Raw genomic sequence first — 20216 nt, 5'->3', positions numbered from 1 at the left:
AATAGTCCTTTTACAAAAATTGATTTTTAATTATGAGTCAGTATAAGTAATTTTTTGCTTCATAATTTTTACTAATAATGGAAAATAGAAATATTTACCAGGACATACCAATTCTATAAAGAAATTTCTACCATGATTTGCCAGATGAAATTAGAGGAAGCACTTAAAGGTATTTTGACACTTTCACTGTGACTACTATTGAGCTAACTTTAAACCTTTGTTTTTAAAGAGAAGAGTTCTTATTAAAATTACAAAAATGTAACATTATTAAGGTATGATTCATGCAAAGTGTCATGTTTCTGAACTAAAATGAATGGATAAGGATGGAACCTAGCAAGTATTAGACATATAATTCAATCCTTAAGAAAAGTACATGTGATTCAGACTTAAATTTATAAAAAGATCATGAAATCCTTTCTTGCAAGACTCTTGAAAATGACTCCTACAGAAGAAAACAATAGAGAGAAAATGTTTTACCAAAACATTTACCAACCATATATCTCAAGTATCAAGGACAGAGATCTAGAAAGTAATATATTTTGATTGACTTTGCATCTTATAATTACTTCTTAGCCCAGTGATTCTTCTTATCACGGAACCTCTCTAACAGTAAGCATACACCACAAACGTTCTGTACATAATTTAACAAGTTCACAGCTCTCCTAAGAGCCTGTTCATAGTCTTCATTTTCAAAAGTGGTAACAATTTCCAAAAACTGACTCATTTTCTCATGTACCCTCCAGAAATGCCACCTTCTTACTATCTTCCATTTATTTTGTGAGCAAATCAATGTTACCAATTAAAAACTACCTAGAATGCCAATGAGTACAAACATATTTGGCTTAAAAACATTTTATTCAACATTTATTTTGGATGTTGCTTCCCACCTTTTAAATACAAAAGAGACATTTCAGTAAAAGCAAATATATAATGAAGTCATCTTCCTTTGTATGAAGAAATATGAATGAACTCTGCATTAACATTTAAAAGCAAAATAGTTCACTGCCAAAACTTTACATATCTCGAGAGCACAACAAATTCTAAACACACTGAGATCACATTGCTACTTCAACATTCTTGGGGATGGAGAGTGATTACTTGGTCTATGGTTTAGGATCAGTTTCCATGCTTGCTTCTTGAGCTTCTTCTACCTCTGACAGCTTTTCATCATCTGCAGTTGAAAAAGAAACGTAAAACTCTAATCAAATTTGCTTAAACTATATGTCTGATGAATATATGAAAACATTTTTGTCCTTTATAAGTGAATATATTTAAAGCAAAAATGGCAAAATGGCAGCCTATGATTGCAACTGACCCACACAAGGGGGTTTGGTTTTGAAAAGTTCTGCTTTGGTTGTTGTTATAAGTTGAATTCCTGGAGGAGGGAATGGCGGCCCACTTCAGTGTGCTTGCCTGGAGGGTCCCATGGACAGGGGAGCCTGGTGGGCTACAGTCCATGGGATCGCAAAGAGTCAGACATGACTGAGTGACTAAGCACACATTAGCTGAATCAAAATGCAAAATTTATGTGAGAGACTTCAATTTAAAAAGAAGTTCCCCATGTCATTAAAATACCTACATAGGGTCTTCCCTGGTGGTCCAGTGGCTAAGACTCTGTGCTCCCAATGCAGGGGAACTGGGTTTGATCCCTGGTTAGGGAACTAGATCCCTCAAGATGCAACTAAGAGTTGGCATGCTGCAACTCAGACCTGATGCAGTAAAATAAGTTAATCTTTAAAAAATAAAATCTACACGAACATTCATTTTACAGTCACGTTACTTACTTTCCAGTGTTTGCTGAAGTTCATGGATGGTACTAAGAAGAACATGAAACTGTTTCCTTCTCAATTCCAGCTGTGTTAGTAAGAAAAAAAATTAACACACAAATGATCTATAAACCAATACAGAACACAAAGACTAATGATACCACATGCAAATACCTTATCTTCAACACTTTCTTTAATATGTGAAAGATGTTCTAATTCTTTTCCCAGAGCCTCTAGTTCTCTGAAAAAAAAAATGAAAGTGTTATGTTTTGCTAATTGGGAGAAAAGAATTCATAATTAATATCTAATTTTTCAGTTACTAAATAATAGTACTTATATAAAGGATAAGGAGCTCTAACGTCCATTATGATGAGACTTTTAAAACTAAGGGTGATTCCTTAACTTCTAAATATGTACTACTTTTCATTAAAATTAAATTTTAGATAATTTTTAAAGTATAGGAAAACTTGACAATAGCATATCAAACCCTTTTAACATTTTGTCATAATTCAAAACTTTTTTGGGGGGGCAGTAAATGTGCTAAATTGCAGAATAATTAAATACCCTTTGAACTTTAACCCCTGGTAGCTCAGAGGTTAAAGCGTCTGCCTGGAATGCGGAAGACCTGGGTTCGATCCCAGGGTCGGGAAGATCTCCTGGAGAAGGAAGTGACAACCCACTCCAGTACTCTTGCCTGGAGAATCCCATGGAGGGAGGAGCCTGGTGGGCTACAGTCCATGGGGTCGCAAAGAGTCGGACACAACTGAGCAACTTCACTTTCACTTTCCTCTGAACCAGGCCTTTTTCCCTCCTTTACTTTCCATTCAGGCAATCCTTATATTATACCAATCCTTTTTTATGCATATATTTGATTCTCAATAACATACAGCATCAGGATAGAATATTTGGAGGGCTCTAACTTTTATAAATGATTATTATTCTGTATATATTTCAGAAACTTATTAATAATTTAAAATTCATTATATATATCTTCTGTTTTCCTATTCACTGATTATTTTTTAAATTGGTGTTTGGAAAGTGTTTATTTCCAAATTCTCTATAACTCCTATTTAGTATTCTATATGAGTAGACCATATTCTATTTATCTGTTTTTGTATTGATACATATTACATGCATTTATTTTAGAACTATAGGCAGCAAGGTTAGCAGAAGGAAAATCTAATCAAGTGGTATTAGAATCTGTAATTTTTAGGGTTGACCCTTATTTTTTGAAACATATGATATATTCCCATAGAAATGGAATGTGTATACTAGTATGTAAACATTTATGTATAAAGATTGGCTCTTTTCAAAGTAAAGCTCTAAACTTACTTTAATGTCTCATGCCTGTCTGGATGATGCTGGATCACTTTTGCCAGTGCATCATATTCTGAAAGATACAAAAATATTTACCAAAATAAGATATTTCAAACCTGGATATCAAAACAAAGTGTCTAACATCACAAATCTCTCCTAATTCTTTTCCTAGTAGATAAAGAAGTGGAAACATTGAAGGATAAGCGGAGTATTGTCAGCTTCCTTTCATTCAATTATAACTGTGACAATTCATGACTTCAAAAGTATATTCCAAACAAGGATTTTAGCTCCTACTCTGTCTTTCCATTTACGTATCCCTGGGTAGAATACAAAGGACTAGCATAAGAGAAAGTGAACTTAAGTCATTATTGATCATCAAGTAGACTGATTCTGAACTTGAAAGAATCTTATTATTTGCCCTGCAAATAGAAGACTGACAAAGTGAAAGTGAAAGTGAAGTCGTGTTCCACTCTTTGCAACCCCATAGACAGTAGCCTATCAGGCTCCTCAGTATTTTCCAGGCAAGAGTACTGGAGTGGGTTACCATTTCCTTCTCCATGGGATCTTCCCAACCCAGGGATCGAACCCAGGTCTCCCGCGTTGCGGGCAGACACTTTACCATCTGAGCCACCAGGGAAGTCCAACAAGGTGATCTATAATTAATTAACAAGGTATCCTACAATTAATTTCAAATCTTAGACAAGGGGAAATTATACTTCTCACTCATTTCAAAGGTAAATATCTCATAAACTTAGAAATGATTTATAATTCAGGAACTTTGTTTTTCTGCTCCACTAAGACCTCCAAGATAAGTCATATATCTCTTGTTAACTTTTCCTATGAAATGATATATGGCAGCATTTACTTAAAAGCCTTATTAATCTATCAAAACACTGTAAAATTTTTTTTAATGATTTTACAATTGATATTAGTTCTTAAATAAGTTGGTATATCCTGCTCTAAATTGGCCACTGCAACCTGACCACATGCATTTTAGACTGAATTAAAAAACCATCTTTTAAAAAATAAGGATTTGAACATCATCTTAATTAACTCATTAAAAAGTAAAATTGTTTGTTGACAGTGTATTAATTCAATATAAGTGTGATTTTTAATAAAATATTTTTGGATTATAAAATAATACATGTTCAATATAAACAACAACAACAAAACCTAAATGGTAAAACTCCACAACTCCAAAATAATTAACATTTTCTATATCTTTCATGTATATGTCACAGTTGTGACTTTCCATTATATTTTTAATCTTCCTTTCAATTTATCTTATAGGAGGAGCAATGCCTCTGCCATGAAAATTATTTTGAACTAGTTGATATGAACTAAAATAAGGCAGATCTTAATTAAGAACAAAAGAGATGAGAAGAAAACTAAAGTTTAACCTTCCTATTCTAATAAAATCCAGGCAGATTGTAAATGTCTGCTTGTATAGTCCTTAATAAAAAAAGTCACTGAGCTTATTTCTTTCTTTCTTTTTTTTAACGTAATTCCATTAACCCACACAAAACACAAAGTCTTAAATCTAATGTACTTGTATAACATTATTTAGGCAAAGGGGTATGAGAGCAGTAAAAAAAAAAAAAAAAAAAGAATACTTAAAAACATACTTGTTTAATCAACATAGTCCAACTTTTTTTTTTTTTACCATGGCCTTCCTTCTCTGCTATTTTAAAAAATAGTATAGTTTTAAAGAATTAAGTTTGTCTCCTAATTCTTTTTTATAATTTAGGTTGATTCTACTGAAGGTTTCATCTCACCACGGTAAAAGCTGCATGAAAATACTAGTCAGTAATGAAGTATTTGCACACTGCTGCTGCTGCTGCTAAGTCGCTTCAGTCGTGTCCGACTCTGTGCGACCCCAGAGACGGCAGCCCACCAAGCTCCCCCATCCCTGGGATTCTCTAGGCAAGAACACTGGAGTGGGTTGCCATATCCTTCTCCAATGCATGAAAGTGAAGAGTGCAAGTGAAGTTGCTCACTACATCCCACAAAACCCTTACCTTGCCGATTTTTTCGTATTCGTTTTGCTTGAAGAATTTGCTTTTTGCACTCAGCAATTTTTTCATGGGCTCCAGCAATGCTACATTCTATATAAAAAGGTTTTTTTAAGATACTTATAACAACATGTATAATCTCCATTTTCAGTTTTTAACTGTGTTTTTAAATTTAGTTTCCTTGCTAATAAAACAGATGCTGGCATTTAAAACAAAGCTGTAACTCAAAGTATAATCTCATATTAGAATATATTCTTTCTATTAATATTGTTATTATTTTACCACTAACCAGAGAAAAATGTTAGTAAATATTGTTTCCCTTAGCCCATAAAAATTAAAATTATAGACAGAAACAATTACTTTGTTTCCTTACCTATCTCTTTGTAAATTTTTTCATAATTTTCCATTTCTCTGAGATTCATATCATATACTAGCAAAGTTTTGCCCATTGAAAATTCACATTGGGACAGCGTGCTCAGCATACGTTGGTACTGGCTGTATCTAACATAAAAGAGAGAGAAAGAGAATAAACATTTTGTGGATTTCCAGCTGAATCATTACAATGCAGGCACACCTTTGCTAAGTAAATTATGCCAGGTTCTGAGAGAATATGCTTTATTTAAAACAATTTGAAATATCCGTCCTTTAGGTTTTCTTTTTCCAAATGTGGTTTACTTGAATTTATAAACTGTATTAGTTATAAATGTAAAGATGGGACTGTAGTTGTTAGCAATATAAGTTTAATTCAGACAACTATTTTTTGAATTTTGCTTAGTATCCTTTTTTAAAATGTTTTAAGATGGTTTTTATCATCACAATTCTGTTCTCAATTTTTTCATTCTATATAATTATTTATCTATGTGAAAAGCTAATTCAAATGATGAAAAAACTCTAAGTTAGAAATTTATCAAATATATAAAACCTTGCAGCAACTTTATTAGTACTTTTTTTAAAAAATAGAGAAAATTTCATGTAAGTATTTTGTCTTACTAAACACTTATTTGCTTTTAAAAGGGACCAAAGTATTAAGTCTGAATTTAACCCTCAATTCTTATCACTGCACCTTCTGCACATTTTAATAAACATAAAAGTAGCCTCTGAAGGGAAGGCTAGAAAAACCTACTCTGGACTCTGTTAATGAGTGAAAATATGAAAAACTGACAGCACTATATGTATGATCTAAAAAAAAAATCACAGTAGGACATTAGTATAGAAACGGCAGCAACATGAAATACCCCTCTTCCTGAGATCCTGAGTTGCACCATTTAATGAAACTTTTCACCAGCAGATTAATTCTCCGATCATCTCCAGCACCATCTCCATCGATTAGGAGACGCTTCCGTATGACTTCGTCTGGAGGACAGAATAATGTGAATTAAAATGACTTTCTGGTTCCTGTTCACTTTCAGGGACAAATGAGCAACACCACTACAGATTCATTTATTTAGAAGAAAACTACTGAAATGTAAATGTACTTGATGCCACTGAACTGTACATAAAATACTGTACTTAAAAGAATTAAAATGGTCAGTTTTACATTCAGTTCAGTTCAGTTGCTCAGTCGTGTCCGACTCTTTGTGACCCCGTGAATCGCAGCACGCCAGGCCTCCCTGTCCATCACCAACTCCCAGAGTTCACCCAGACTCACGTCCATCGAGTCAGTGATGCCATCCAGCCATCTCATCCTCTGTCGTCCCCTTCTCCTCCTGCCCCCAATCCCTCCCAGCATCAGAGTCTTTTCCAATGAGTCAACTCTTTCCATGAGGTGGCCAAAGTACTGGAGTTTCAGCTTTAGCATCATTCCTTCCAAAGAAATCCCAGGGCTGATCTCCTTCAGAATGGACTGGTTGGATCTCCTTGCAGTCCAAGGGACTCTCAAGAGTCTTCTCCAACACCATTTTACATTAGGTAGGTTTTAATATAATTTCCATGTATATATATGGAAAGTTATTAACTGTCTCATGTCAGGCACTGTTTTAGGGGCTGGGGTTATATCAGGGAAAAGCCTTGCCCTCACAGAACTGACATTTTATTGCCAGGCTGTAGAGTAAAAATAATTTTCAGGTACTACCAGAGAAATAAGTCAATAATTCTTGGAGAAACTTTGTGGGCAAAACCTGTTCAGACAGAAGAAAGCCTGAAGCATTCATGGCATTGAGTACTGTAAGATACTAGTAAAAGGAACAGAGAGAAAAGAAGATTGAAAGACATAGTGGGAGACTAGAAAAAGAGAATGAGAAGTGTCAGAGAAAAGAAATTTTTTGGGGGGTGTAATTTAGTAATTGTATCGGTAACGCTTCTTTCCACGTGAGGACTTTTTTTTTTTTTTTTTAATGTCTGTCTCCCTTTTGCTCCAAGGAAAAGAAAAACAGAAGAGATAATAGAAAAGCAATGCAGATAACAATGCTGAGTAACAATTAGGGCCGCAGTGGGCTTGCTTGGCAGCCGTGAGCTACTGTTCTTCCTGGACAAGATAATGCTGGATCATAATAATAAGAGATGTGCAAGTTGAAACCACAGTAAGATATCATTTTCATCTTTCAGACTGGTAAAGATCAAAAGACCTGATAATAAGCGATGGTAAGAGTGTTGAGAAATCACACTTACATACACGGATAGTATGTAAGTGGTGTGCTCTTTGCAAGGCAGCTGGACAATCAGATAATATTCCAAATGCATATAGCTTTTTGACCCCATTAGTCCAGTTCTAGGAAATCATCCTACAGATGCATGTGCACCCATGCTGCTGCTAAGTCGCTTCAGTCGTGCCCGACTCTGTGCGACCCCACAGATGGTAGCCCACCAGGCTCCACCGTCCCTGGGATTCTCCAGGTAAGAACACTGGAGTGGGTTGCCATTTCCCTCTCCAATATGTGCACCCATGCACAAAGATATATGTAAAAGGATTGTTCTTAAGAGTGCTGCTTGTAGTAGGAAGATGGCAAACCTAAACATTCACCAGGAAAAGACTGGCTAAATATAAAACAGTTGTTACGTGTAATAATATGCAGAGACTTCCCCGGCAGTCCAGTGGTTAAGATTCCATGCTACCATCGCAGGGGTCACGGGTTCGATTCCTGGTTGGGGAACTAAGATCCCACATGCCTCACAAGGGGGGCCAATAAAGAAACAGACATATATACATAAATAGATAATTGCTAAATCTCATGCTTTTAAAAAGAGGTAGTAAGATTCAGCCAAAAAAAACCAGTGTGGATGTATATATTAATATCATAAAAATCACCTTAGATATGTTAAGTAAAATGAAAATAACACAGGTGCAGAGAAGCACATATTTTACTACCATTTGTGTAAACAAGGAGCCATCTGTGTATGTATGTGCCCATCACACATGTGTTTAGGTATTCAGCAAATATCTTTGGAAGGATTCATAAGAAACTGGTGATAGTGGCTATTTGTGATAAGAGGTATTACAGAGGATGCAATTTAATTTTTATGGTTTTATAGAATTTTTGTTTTCAACCATATGCAGGCATTTAAAAAATCGTTTTTAAAGTGTGAATAATTCCTAGAGAACCTGCATGATGAATCAACAGCAAAATCTTGAAACAATAGTTCCTGTGTGTAGGCAGAAGTATTTTTGAGTGCAGGTGCAGTGGAGATAAACTTTGGAAGGCAGATGGCTCCAATTTTTTTTTTGCCCAGTTTTAAAATCTATTCTGTGACAACATCAGATAAACATGTTTAGAATTGGGTTTCCAGCTACGGATTCATCAAGTGTTTTAATTTTACACTGAAAGATATAAACTAATGGTTTCCTCTTTTAACCACCAATAATGTTATTTGAGGAGACTGAGACAAAACACAGTCCTGGCAGAGATTAAAATTCAGAAAATGGAATTGACTTTTTTATAAAGTCACAATCATGTTTTAACTTTGTTAAAAGTAAACCTTCAGTGGGTGAGCAGTCCAGTGGTCAATTGATGCTATTTAGTTTATTTTTGATCTTCCTACCTCTACTCTTTCAAGCCCCCAGGAAACCCCATCTTCCTCCCAGATAACTAGGAACACTCCTTTATGGAGGACAATGGATTTCAAATGTAAATGAATGCAGGAACCAGGGAGTAGGGAAATTGAGGATTGAGTACCTAAAGTGAGAGGTTATTACCAGATCTGGTTTTTCAAGGGATTTTTAAAGTTTGGTGACTAACTGAAAATGTTTCCAGGACATTTTGTGATCTTTTCAGCTGTATACTTAAGATCTGTGCACTTGTTTACATACGTATGTAATATCCCAATTACAAAAATTTTTGAAAAATGTTTAAAGCATTATACAGGCCAAATAAACTTGGGGAAAAGGTTCATCAGGGCCCATCCTATGTCCTGTTCCTTCTGTTTCCTCTCCAGTCTCTCATACTGTGTCTTTACATTTCTGATGCTCAGTAAATATTTTAAAATTGGATTTGTGGTGCCTGCCTGGGAACATCTGCCCTCAATAAAACCATCTTATCTTCAGGTCTATAGCAGATTTCTCTTCCTAGACAAAAGACATGAATATCTGATCAATGAGCAGCAGTGTCCATAGGTGCCAGCCTAACCTCTTGAGGACATGGAGTAAAGACAAGAGTTCCCTCACTCTAGCTGGAGACATAACACACAATTCGAATGTACACACACAGAGGAGGCTGAGACTGTTAAGTGACACCGACACACAGCAGGAGATTAGGAGAGCTTCCTTTAGCTTGGGGGGAACAGGGAAAGAGAATTTTCAGCTGCTTTCCCCCCCTCTTTTTTGGCCCTCCCCCTTGGCTTGTGGGATCTTAGTTCCCTGACCAGGGACTGAACCCATTCCCTGGAAGCATGGAGTCTTAACCACTAGACCACCAGGGAAGTCCCTAAAGCTGCTCTTCTGATACATGACCATCATTGGTCAAAAAAAGAAAAAGCTAAAAGGCATTTTAACAGTATCTATGGAAATTTCAAATATGTATTCTTTGACCCCAAAAATCCTAGATATACTTGACCATATGCAATATGACATGCTCATTGGCAGCAGATTAAGATATATAAATTTTGGTATAAGAATATGATAATATAAAGTTGTAAAAAACAAAGAAAGGAAAACTGTATACTGAAAGGAAGACCACTTAATACAACTTGTTAAAAGAACAAGGTGAAGAATCCTACTTATGGCATATTTCTTTTCATATAAATGTAGGGAAATAAGTATATTTATATGTATTGATGTTCACATAGATATACTGGAATGATATACAAGAAACTAATATAAGGAGTTACCAAAGAATTGAACAGTGTAAGTTGGGTAGCTGGAGGACAGGCTGGAAGATGTCTTATATTACTTGATTTTTGAACCATGTCTTATATTTTTGAAAATATGTCTTATATTACTTCATTTTTGAACCATATAGTACTTAAAATTTGTTAGTTGATGTTTGCAAAATAAAGAAAGCTGACTGTGGTGATGGTATCATAGGTGTTTGTATCTGATAGCTCAGCTGGTAAAGAATCCACCTGCAATGCAGGAGACCACAGTTCAATTCCTGGGTCAGGAAGATCCCCTGGAGGAGGGTATGGCAACCCACTCCAGTATTCCTGCCTGGAGAATCCCCATGGACAGAGGAGCCTAGCAGGCTACAGTCCATAGGGTTGCAAAGAGTCAGACATGACTCAGTGGCTAAGAACAGCACACAAGTGCATCAAATTATACCCAACACATGTAGTTCTTAGTGTATCAATTATACTTCAACAAAAGTGGAAGGTAGGAAAAGAAAGCAAGCCACCTAAAATTGTGTCTCTCTCCACCTCACCTGCAATAGGCAGGGAGAAAGCTGTGAGCTAAGGCAGAGGTGGTAATTGCAAGGCTGGGTCTGGGATGTGAACACTCTTCTAGACACTAAGTCTGGGGGCCTGGAGACTGATGTCAAGACCCAAGCACATACAGGCAGTCAGAGGGCAGATTGTGGAAGTCCACAGTAGTGAATGCCACACTGGCAGACTCAGATCCTGTTGGCAGGCAACAAGTTGGAATTGCTGGAGATTTGTGAAGGGACTTTCTAGGAGGATCAAGTGTACAAAATGGGGTGCAACTTTGAAGTGCCCACAGGCACGGAGGCTAGTTAGGAGGCTCCCAAAGCATATGCTCACTGAAGGAGCTAAAAGGATGTGAATTAAAGCAGAGATCAGAGTCACAGGTTCTGGAAGGCAGATGAGGGCTCAACAGAGACTTGGTTAGGAAAAGGCAGGAGCCAGGACCATCTGGCTGGCACGAGCAGTGCAGGCTGATCAGTTCTGGAGCACAGCGGGCGTGCTGTCAGGCCCCCAGGGTCTTTCTCCTGCTTGAGCCTGATCGCTCTTTCGTCTACAGAGCATTTCTTCACAGCCAGACCCCACGTCAAAAACTGGGACCAGTGTTCTGGTTAGTCCGCAGTATTTACTTGGTGTGCGTGACCAACTTTTAACTTCATCTGTAAAAATGGGAATAAAACAATCCACTTCATAGGACTGCTGTGAAACCTTATGGAAATAAAAGTATACAAGTGCCTGTTCACTGTAGGAAAACAAAAAAGAAAAAAGCAAAGTTATTCTTATCTTCATGTTAAATTTAATTCCCAAAGTAATGTGAAACTGAATAAATGCTGGAGCTATATCTATAGATACATCTATATACTGATACATAAGATACATAGAAAGTTCTGCACAGTTATGATTTGTCACAAATTTGCTTGTCTCAAGCTTCATGCTCTAAGGTCAGCAGAAGTAGTTGCTGCCTAGGTATGTCTGTGGGGATGAAGAGGATTGAAATTATATATATATACAGAAAGTACAGAGCACAGCTCCAACAGCAACAAATTAAAAGGGTAAGTTGCCTGTCTGAAATTTCTCTGCTCTTTTTAAATTTAAGGATGGCCAGCTGCTGATGGTTCCTGGCATGTATGACATGAGCGTTGTTTATTTATAATTGTACCTCATCAATTAGCTCTAGACTGACATACCTAAACATGTTCTGTTTACTATATGCTTTTACTTCATTAATTATTATCATGCTTGAATCTCTCTCTTTAAGCAATCTGAATACTAATATTAAGTCAGGAGGCCGTTGGCCTACCTGTAAAAATAGTGAAGTTGGTTTAGAAATTAGTGATGTTATCAACGTCATTCCGTAGTTGTCACGATCCCTTTCTTTACTAAGTACGAGGATCAAAACCACCTCGGAAAAGCGTTTAACCCCAAATACCTAATATCTGCTCCAAGAATGGTGGCTTTCCACCAGATTTTAGGCTTGTATGAAGATTTCTTATTGGATTCAGTTATATGGGTACCATAAGTATACCCTATAAAATGTCTGCCATTCAAAATCACTTTCAAATCAGTTATGACACAAGCATGATGATAAGCAAATATTTATTTGAAAAACTGGGATGTATTTTTTAAGATCCTTTCCTGTCTTATATGCCATCCTCTAACTAGAATATAAAACTGCTTCACATGCTAAAGAGGTCTCAAGAAAGCCATTTTAAAGGGTTAGATTTTAATACCTAACTTTTCATAAATAGGCTGGAAGAAATGACTCCTTTACAGTTATTAAACCAACTCTCCATTTCCAAGCCTCTGGTTGACTGACATAGCCATCGCAGTTGTTTTCTCATTTTAGTGTGGAAAGGACAGTCTCTCATAAACCCACATTAACACTGCTTTCACAAACTAATTGTTACTCCCTCAAAGTGGCTATTAAAACCTTGATTACAGAACAAGTTTTCATAGCCGCTTGGAGCAGAGGTTCAAAAAAGGAAAGAGAAGGACAATTTGGAAGATAATAGTGGGCTAAGTTCCCACTTAGTAAAGTAAAACTCTTACTTTAGGGACAGGTCAAGGCTTGACAACAGGTAAGAGCCTGTCATGTAACTTCCTCCTAGGGTTAAGTGAAGTTGCTCAGTCGTGTCTGACTCTTTGCGACCCCATGGACTTTAGCCCACCAGGCTCCTCTGTCCATGGGATTCTCCAGGCAAGAATACTGGAGTGGGTCGTTATTTCCTTCTCCAGGGGATCTTCTCAACACAGGAATCGAACCCAGGTCTGCTGCAATGCAGGCAGATGCTTTAACCTCTGAGCCATCAGGGAAGCGACTGTCAAATGTACCTCCCAGTCTGCTAGACCTCACAGCTCCCAATCTCACCTGCTTTTCAGAGATAGCAATCCTGTGATCTCTCAGTGAGGATCAGCATTTCCCTTCTAAAGGCTCTTTAGCAAGATATTCTGAAAGTACACAAATGAACCGCTGGCTTTTTCTTACTGTTCCTAAACACTTTGGATACAAACTGAAAACCACAGGAAGGGATAACTGGAGATAAGATTACAGAGGAAAAAACAGCTGGCTACTAGGAAACCAATGTAGCAATTTGTATTAAAAACACAGATACTTTTGACCTGTCTTCTAGAAGTGACACCCACTGTGTACAAAGACAACTATACAAATATCTCCACTGTCATACTATTTATAAAAGTTAAAAAAAGAAAAGGAAAATAACAACAAACATTTAGAAGGGGTTTGATTAAAAAACTAGAACATCACATAAGAATAAGGTAGGAGGAGCCCCAAAAGGTATTAGAAAGTACTCAAAGATATATCATTAATTATGGAAGTATAGTTCAGAACAGCATGCAAATATTTGTATAAAATTTTACATATGCATACTGGTACACCAACTAACTAATGCTTACCATATGCTCATTTAGTCTCACAAGAGCCCAGTAAAGTGGCCATTATTACCCCAATTTTACCAGTGAAGGGACTGGAAGTTACTTGTGCAAATTAAATACCATAAGAAGTAGGAGCGGAGCTGGGACTCACACTCAGGAGTCTGACACCAGAGAAGATGCTCTTTACCTTTGATGGCATTTAATAATCACTCTGGAAGGGGACACAAGAAACACCTTACAGGAACTGCCACTGGGGCTGAGCTATGGAAGGTGAAGAGGGAAAGGTTTTCACTGTCCCTTGGGGCATTTCTTCTTGAATTTCCTGACATGTACCACTTTTCTTCCTCACAGTATTAACAGTCGTTATTTGGATAGAGAACTTACTGGTCATTTTGAGGTATTTTTCTTCATTTATTCTGTATTGAAAATTCTCATCAGTGTTCTTTAATAAATCTGCGATGTGTTAACAACAAAAAAGAAAACTGGTTTGACTTGACCTGTTAACAAGAGGAGGGACTAAGGCCATGGCAAAACAACGCATGTGCAGATTCCTGTTACGTTCATCACTAGATCACCACGGCTTATGGGATATTAAGCTGAATTACGTATATCCCACTGCATTGGATTCCTCCTGGTAAAATAACACCGAGCCCCTCCTTTCAAGAAGTTTAAAATCATTAAAACAACTATTAAGGCCACCAATGTTAAGGCACAAAAAAGTCAAGTGGAGAGAGTAAGGTCTCCCGAGACACTCAGGCCCAGTCTAAATAAACTGCTCATGCCAAAGTAAATGACAAAAGCCAAAATTACATTAAAAATGAAAAAAGAAAAGCAGAAAAATCAATGTTGAGGTCCTTTGTTTTTCTGTTGTTGCTATTCTGTCGCCAAGTCGTGTCCGCCTCTCTGTGACCCCGTGGACTACAATGTGCTAGGCTTCCCTGTCCCTCACCATCTCTGGTTTTTCTCTAAATGTATTTAAATGTTTAGAGTATGACCCTAATCAAGTCAAGGTTGAAACTCCAACCACACTTTGAGATGCCTTTTATCTTGGCTAAAGAAATATTATTTAATATTTGAACTGCTTCAGTAACCCCTGTGCTGGGACCACAGATGAGAGAACAAAGTGGGCAAATCCATTGGTACTTATAGGGGAGAAAAAAAAAAGTCAAACAAACCCTTTGGCTACAAATGTGTAATTAACATTGGATCAACAACTGAAATAGGAACAGCAGCAGACACAGTGTTTGTACACTCCTATCTGATGACCATACCTCCTGCTTCCTTTCACTCTGAAAAGTGTCCTGGTTTGGACAATCAATTAAATGGTCACTCAACTTTGAAGTGCTTTACATATATTAATCCCACTTCATCCGTGGAAAAACCCAATAAAGCATGTATTATTATCTTCCTTTTACAGATGGAAAGTGTCATCTCTGTAGTTAGAGGAAAATATACACAATTATTAGAAAGTCACAGTGGCATTCCATTATTCTGTCATGTTGTTCACGGGCATGTTAAAAACCTTTATTTCAAGTTTTAACAGGCATATTATCCATGCATTATACTTTCTAATTAAAAAAAAAAAAAGCAACACTTGTCAAAACCAACAAGCTCTATTAAATGGAGTGTACAGCCACCTCCCGCTCCCTACTGCCCTTCTCATCATCCATCTGTTGCTCTGGCAGATCAAGACATATACCTAATGTTCTCTGTACTGCAAAGAGTGCTTCTGAAATGCCTTCTATTAGGGTACTAACACTGTTTAACACCCTTTAAATTAACATACAAAATACAAACTGTGAACATAGTTTACATTAACAGTGACAACATCTAAACTGTTTTTCCAGTCAGCCAAAATGCTGGGGTGGCAACAAGGAAGGAGAGAGAATGGCTTTGTGACTATAAGCCATTAACTTCCCAGGACCTCCACTTGTCCATGCACAGATGATGCTTCTAGGGATAACATTTCTAGTTCAGTTGTTGCTGTTCACTAAGGTCTCTAAGTCGTGTCCATCTCTTTGCAAGCTGGTGGCAGCAGCACGCCAGGCTTCCCTGTTCTTCAGTCTCCCAGAGCTCACTCCAATTCATGTTCACTGAGTTGGTGATGCCATCTAAGTTCAATATCTATAGACAGCAACGTAGTATCTCTCTCCTTCCCTTAGAGGAGGGCAGATTATTCCTCCAACTAACCATTGTGTCCTTGCACAGGATATAAAGAGTTTCTCTTCCAAGAGCTCCCAGTCCAGTTGGATAGGCAAACCCGGATGTAAGGATTACATGAAGGCACAGCACCTGACCAGGCACTCCGATTGGCAAGAGGACATCCGCCTTCCTCAAGTCTCCAGAAACAGGTACTGGAACTTCTCCGAGAACCCTTCAGGAGGCTGAGGGTGTGGAGGCCACCCACTCCTGTCTTCCCCTGCCATCATCCTAATTAGAGCCAACCTGGTTTCTCACTTGGACCACCTCTCTTTGGCCTCCCTGCTTCCATTCTTGCCTTCCTATAACTCATTCTCGACACAGAAACCCGGAATGATCCAAAAGATGACCACTTGAAACTCTCCGATCACTTCCAAGGGCCACCTTGTGAGGCATGTGGGATCTTAGTTCCCCAACCAGGGATTGAACCTGTGCCCCTTGCATTGGAAGTGTGGAATCTTAACCACCTGACTGCCTGGGAAGACCCTATCATCCATTTATTTCAATGTTTTCTCATTACAATTAGCCACTTTAAATATTTTCTGGAACACATCATATAAGTAAATTAAGTATATTGAGAGGTATAGCAGAAATATAATAAGATAATGCGGTTAACAGGTGAAAGATCAACTGGTTTTCGAAAAGAGCAGAGGAGAATATTTGATATGGGTCCTGAAGAATAAATGGACAGTCACCAGGCAGAAAAGGCAGGAAGGGGAAATCTGTGCAGATAAAGAATGGGAGAAGGCACAGTCCTCATCAAAAGAAAGTGGAGGAGAGGCAAGTAAACCAACTCTGACATTTAATAGTATTTACTGGACATTACTGTGTATCAGTCTCAGTGCAAAGCACTTCACAAATTTTGCTGCATCTAATTCTCAAAACCAGCCTATGAAGTAGATTTTATTATCCCCATTTACAAGGAATGAAACTGAGGCTCAAAGAGGTTAATTAACCTGCACAAGGTCAGACTGCTTATGAATGGCAGAGTGGGGATTCTGATGGTCTCTTTGGATGTAATGGGCACTTGACTGCAACCAGTACATTAGAACTCATCTTCCTCTTCACCTCCCTCTGACAAAAAGCTGTCTTTCCTTTGCCGTTCTCTACCTCAATGAATAGAGCTGTAGCACTAATAAGCACATAGTCACTCCAATCAGAAACCTGGAATAATCCTTGGCCCTTCCTCGCACATCCACTCAGTCTCCTGACATTCAACCTCATCAGTTTCTTTTCCATCTGTCTGCTTCTCTGCCATCCCTCTTGGTCTCAGTCCCCATCCTTTCTCTCTAGGAACCATGGCAGTTGGTCCTTTGGCTTTGAGCTCAGGTTCTATAGCTTGCTACCTGTGCAACCCAGGGTTGAGTTAACCTCCTTGTGTTCCAGCGTCATGTGAAAAGTGGGGATGGTAATTAGAACATGCTTGGCATACTATCAATATGCTATAGATGTTAGAAAGGAGAGAGGCCAATTAACGCCTCACTTTCCCTTCCCTTCATTATTATTCAGAGTAGAGTGTGGTTGTTGTTTTTAATGCCATCTGAATAACATCACACCAATGCTAAAATCTTTTAATGGTGTCCCATAACCATCAAAAATGTCTGGCTCGTAACTTTCTAACTTCTAGCCAATATTTGTTATCTTTGAGTTTTCCAAAACTTTGTGACCTTTTGCACAAGCGGTTCTCCACCTGGAATACCAGGGCAACAATTAATACATCTACTTATCCTTCAAAAGTGAGATTAAGGGTAACCGTTTCAGGGAGGTTTTCTGATCTCTGAGAATGGATAAACAATTTTTGTTATGTATTTCTACAATTCCCAACCTTCTACTTCCTCTGTAGTAACATTTTCCACCATGAGAATGTATTATCTCATGTGTCTTTTCCACCAGACTGTGACCTCAGAGAAGGAAGAGGTCTTGCCTGTTGGCTCGGGGCTATAATCCCAAGACTTAGCCCAGATGCGATACATACCTACTGAAAAAAATTAACTGGAGTGAAGCTAAGTTTTAACTGGATCTTGAAGAGCCTCCATCTAACTACTCCCTGTCATGGGCACAAATTTGGGCCTGTTAGTCTTCTGCCCATGGCCTGGTCCTTTCGTGTGGAGACCTTGTCTACCTCCAACTTTTCAGAAATGGCCTCTCTACAGGCATCTACTGGCCACTCTTCAAACAGACCCAGTGCCCCTAGATCTCCCCTTCCCAAATGTCAACGGACTTCTTCACTCCCTAACTGGATAGCTTCTTAGGTTCTCCCTCCAGTTGCCCATCATGCTTATGTCTGTCCACCTTCCCCAAGGTGTCACCCTAATTCGGCTCTCAATCTGTAGACTACCTCCTGGGCCCCTCCTTACATGGGTCCATCTTCCTAAACTGACCTCACAACTTGCCAGAAACTCAGCCCCTACCTCTCCCTCCCCACTCCATTTCAGGGGACAAACCACCCTCCCCAAGACATGCACACACAAATGAGTCTTCCACCGATCTACCCGACGTGGCCCCATCCCTATACTGGCTCTTCTTAATCTCCTAGGCACAGCCCCTGGCTGTCTTCCAAACACTCCGTCCACATCCACTCTTTCTTGATATTATCCCCAGTTCCCTCTCCCTACCCCCAACCCAGGGCTAGCTCTCAGGCCTCCGTGCGATCCACTGTCTAGGGGACCTTCCCAGACACTTTCCAGGTGTCATCCTCTGTACCGACACCCCTGCAATACTCTCCGGAGACCTCTCCCAGCTGTCCAACCTGGCGCGATCTCCACCCCACCCCCCGGCCACCTCTTCGGAGTTCGCAGTCTCTTCTAGCCCCTCGTTAGGTCCTCCGGACCCCCAACGGCAAGGCCTCCAGCCCTTTCTCCCCTTCGCCGCCCCTCGGACCCCAGCGCCCCCACCCAGTGCTCCCTCACCACATCCTCCGACAGCCCGGACCCCTTCCGGGTACCACCCACCCGCGCATCGCTGGCTGCCAGCCTGCTCAGGCCCCCACGTGTGCTCGCGGCCCCCAGACGATCCTCCCGGCGCACCCGCCCCACGCCCCGCGCGATCTCGGGAGAGCCGGCCGGGGAGCCCGAGGGGCTCCGAGGGGGGACAGGGAAGGCTCCGGGGAGAGGCTGAAGAGCTCGGGGGAAGCGGCCGGGAAAGGCCGGGTCTCCGAGGGACCCGGTCGGGGAAGCCGAGGGGCTCCCGGAAGCGGCGGGGGAGGCCGGGGGTCTCGAGGGAGGCGGCGGCGGGGGCCGGGGAGGCCGCGCGGCTCCGGGGAGCGGGCCGGGGCGGCGGCGAGCGGACCTCACCGTCAGTCACGGCTCCCATGGCGTGCGCGGCGGCGGCGGCGGCGGCGGCGCAAGCTGAGGCGGCGGTTGGCGGCGGCGGAGGTCAAACTCCCACAATGCAGCCGGGTAAACAGCCATGGAGGAGGAGGCGGCGGCGCCCGCGGCCGCCCGCTCCGCCGCCTGAGCCGCGCTGCGCCGCCGCCGCCGCCGCCGCGGGACCCGCGCTCCCCGCACGCCCCGGGGGCGGCCACGGCCAGCGCGTGTGCGGCGAGGCCAGGCGGGCGGCGGCGGCCCCGGTGCAACCCCGGCCCCCGCAGCCTGCCCCCCGCCCCCTGCCGCCCCCGCCCGGCCCACGCCCAGAGGCCGCCCCGGAGGCCGCCAGACGCCAGGTGAGCTCGCCCGGGCGCCGCCGGGGCGGCTGGAGCCACGCGGGGTCCGAACCCCCGGCGCTTCCTGGGGGACGGCGACCGCGGCCCCCGCCGCCCCGTTCCCTCTGTTGCCGCTGGGGGTGGGCTCGCTCTCCTCGGGGGAGGCGCGGGGAGAGGGGGCGTCCGGCCCGGGTTGAGCCGAGAGTCGGGGGACACGGGGCACTGAGGGGGCGCCTCGCGGGGGGTCCCCGCAAACTTCAACACCCACGCGCGCTTGGGCGGGTCTCGCAGGCGGGCACTTGCGCGGGGCGCGGTCCTCGAGCGAAAAAGGCCCCGGGTTCCAGGTGGCGCGGATCCGGCCCGGGCTGCCGCCCCTTCCCCTCCGGGGTCGGGCGGGTGCTGGAAAACCGGGACGGAGAAACTTAGCGACCTGCGGGCGGAGATCGCTTAGCGCCAGGGTGCGGGGTGCCCGCCTTCCTCCCCGGGCGCCGGAATCCCCGTCGGCAACCGGGACGGGATGCTCTTATTTATTTCTCTCTCTCAGATTTTCAAAAACTGTCCCCATCTTAAGGGGAAGTCGAAAGTGAAGGGAGAGGGAGGTGC

The 20216-nt window shown here is 41.1% G+C and overlaps 2 protein-coding genes across 6 annotated transcripts in view; one reads left to right on the top strand and one right to left on the bottom strand.

Annotated features, from left to right (window-relative positions):
* The window catches only part of C19H3orf49 (chromosome 19 C3orf49 homolog), a 48407-nt gene extending 41770 nt beyond the window's left edge, over nt 1-6637 (top strand). The window contains 1 exon segment of the mRNA XM_060402255.1: nt 4831-6637. Coding sequence (XP_060258238.1) covers nt 4831-4866 — 36 coding nt within the window. The 3' untranslated portion in view covers nt 4867-6637.
* THOC7 (THO complex subunit 7) lies at nt 837-20202 on the bottom strand. Of its 5 annotated transcripts, XM_060402258.1 has the most exons (9): nt 12932-19297; nt 6744-11624; nt 6331-6448; nt 5469-5596; nt 5102-5188; nt 3099-3156; nt 1941-2007; nt 1785-1854; nt 837-1171 (listed from the first exon to the last, which is right to left on the bottom strand). In XM_060402258.1, the coding sequence occupies exons 4-9, from the start codon at nt 5575-5577 to the stop codon at nt 1104-1106; spliced, it is 459 nt and encodes a 152-aa protein (XP_060258241.1). In that variant the 5' UTR covers nt 5578-5596; nt 6331-6448; nt 6744-11624; nt 12932-19297; the 3' UTR covers nt 837-1103. The 5 variants fall into 5 exon arrangements, with proteins under 5 accessions (XP_060258241.1, XP_042092554.1, XP_060258239.1 ...); XM_042236620.1 differs by lacking the exons at nt 6744-11624; nt 12932-19297 and adding an exon at nt 20044-20202; XM_060402256.1 differs by lacking the exons at nt 6744-11624; nt 12932-19297 and adding an exon at nt 19882-20037.
* Between the last annotated feature and the right edge of the window lie 14 nt (nt 20203-20216).

Source organism: Ovis aries, chromosome 19, assembly GCF_016772045.2.
Source record: "Ovis aries strain OAR_USU_Benz2616 breed Rambouillet chromosome 19, ARS-UI_Ramb_v3.0, whole genome shotgun sequence".
Classification (NCBI taxonomy): Eukaryota; Metazoa; Chordata; class Mammalia; order Artiodactyla; family Bovidae; genus Ovis; species Ovis aries.
Note: the sequence above shows the minus strand (reverse complement) of the source record. Positions and strands in the feature narration are given on the sequence as shown.

Excerpts from the sequence above, each read along its gene's own strand:
- THOC7 (XM_015102341.3), bottom strand. Across the intron at positions 5,189-5,468 it reads AAAAATTTACAAAGAGATAG|AATGTAGCATTGCTGGAGCC; the intron begins GTAAGGAAACAA and ends CTTTTTATATAG. Across the intron at positions 1,855-1,940 it reads AAGAAAGTGTTGAAGATAAG|CTGGAATTGAGAAGGAAACA; the intron begins GTATTTGCATGT and ends TTACTAACACAG.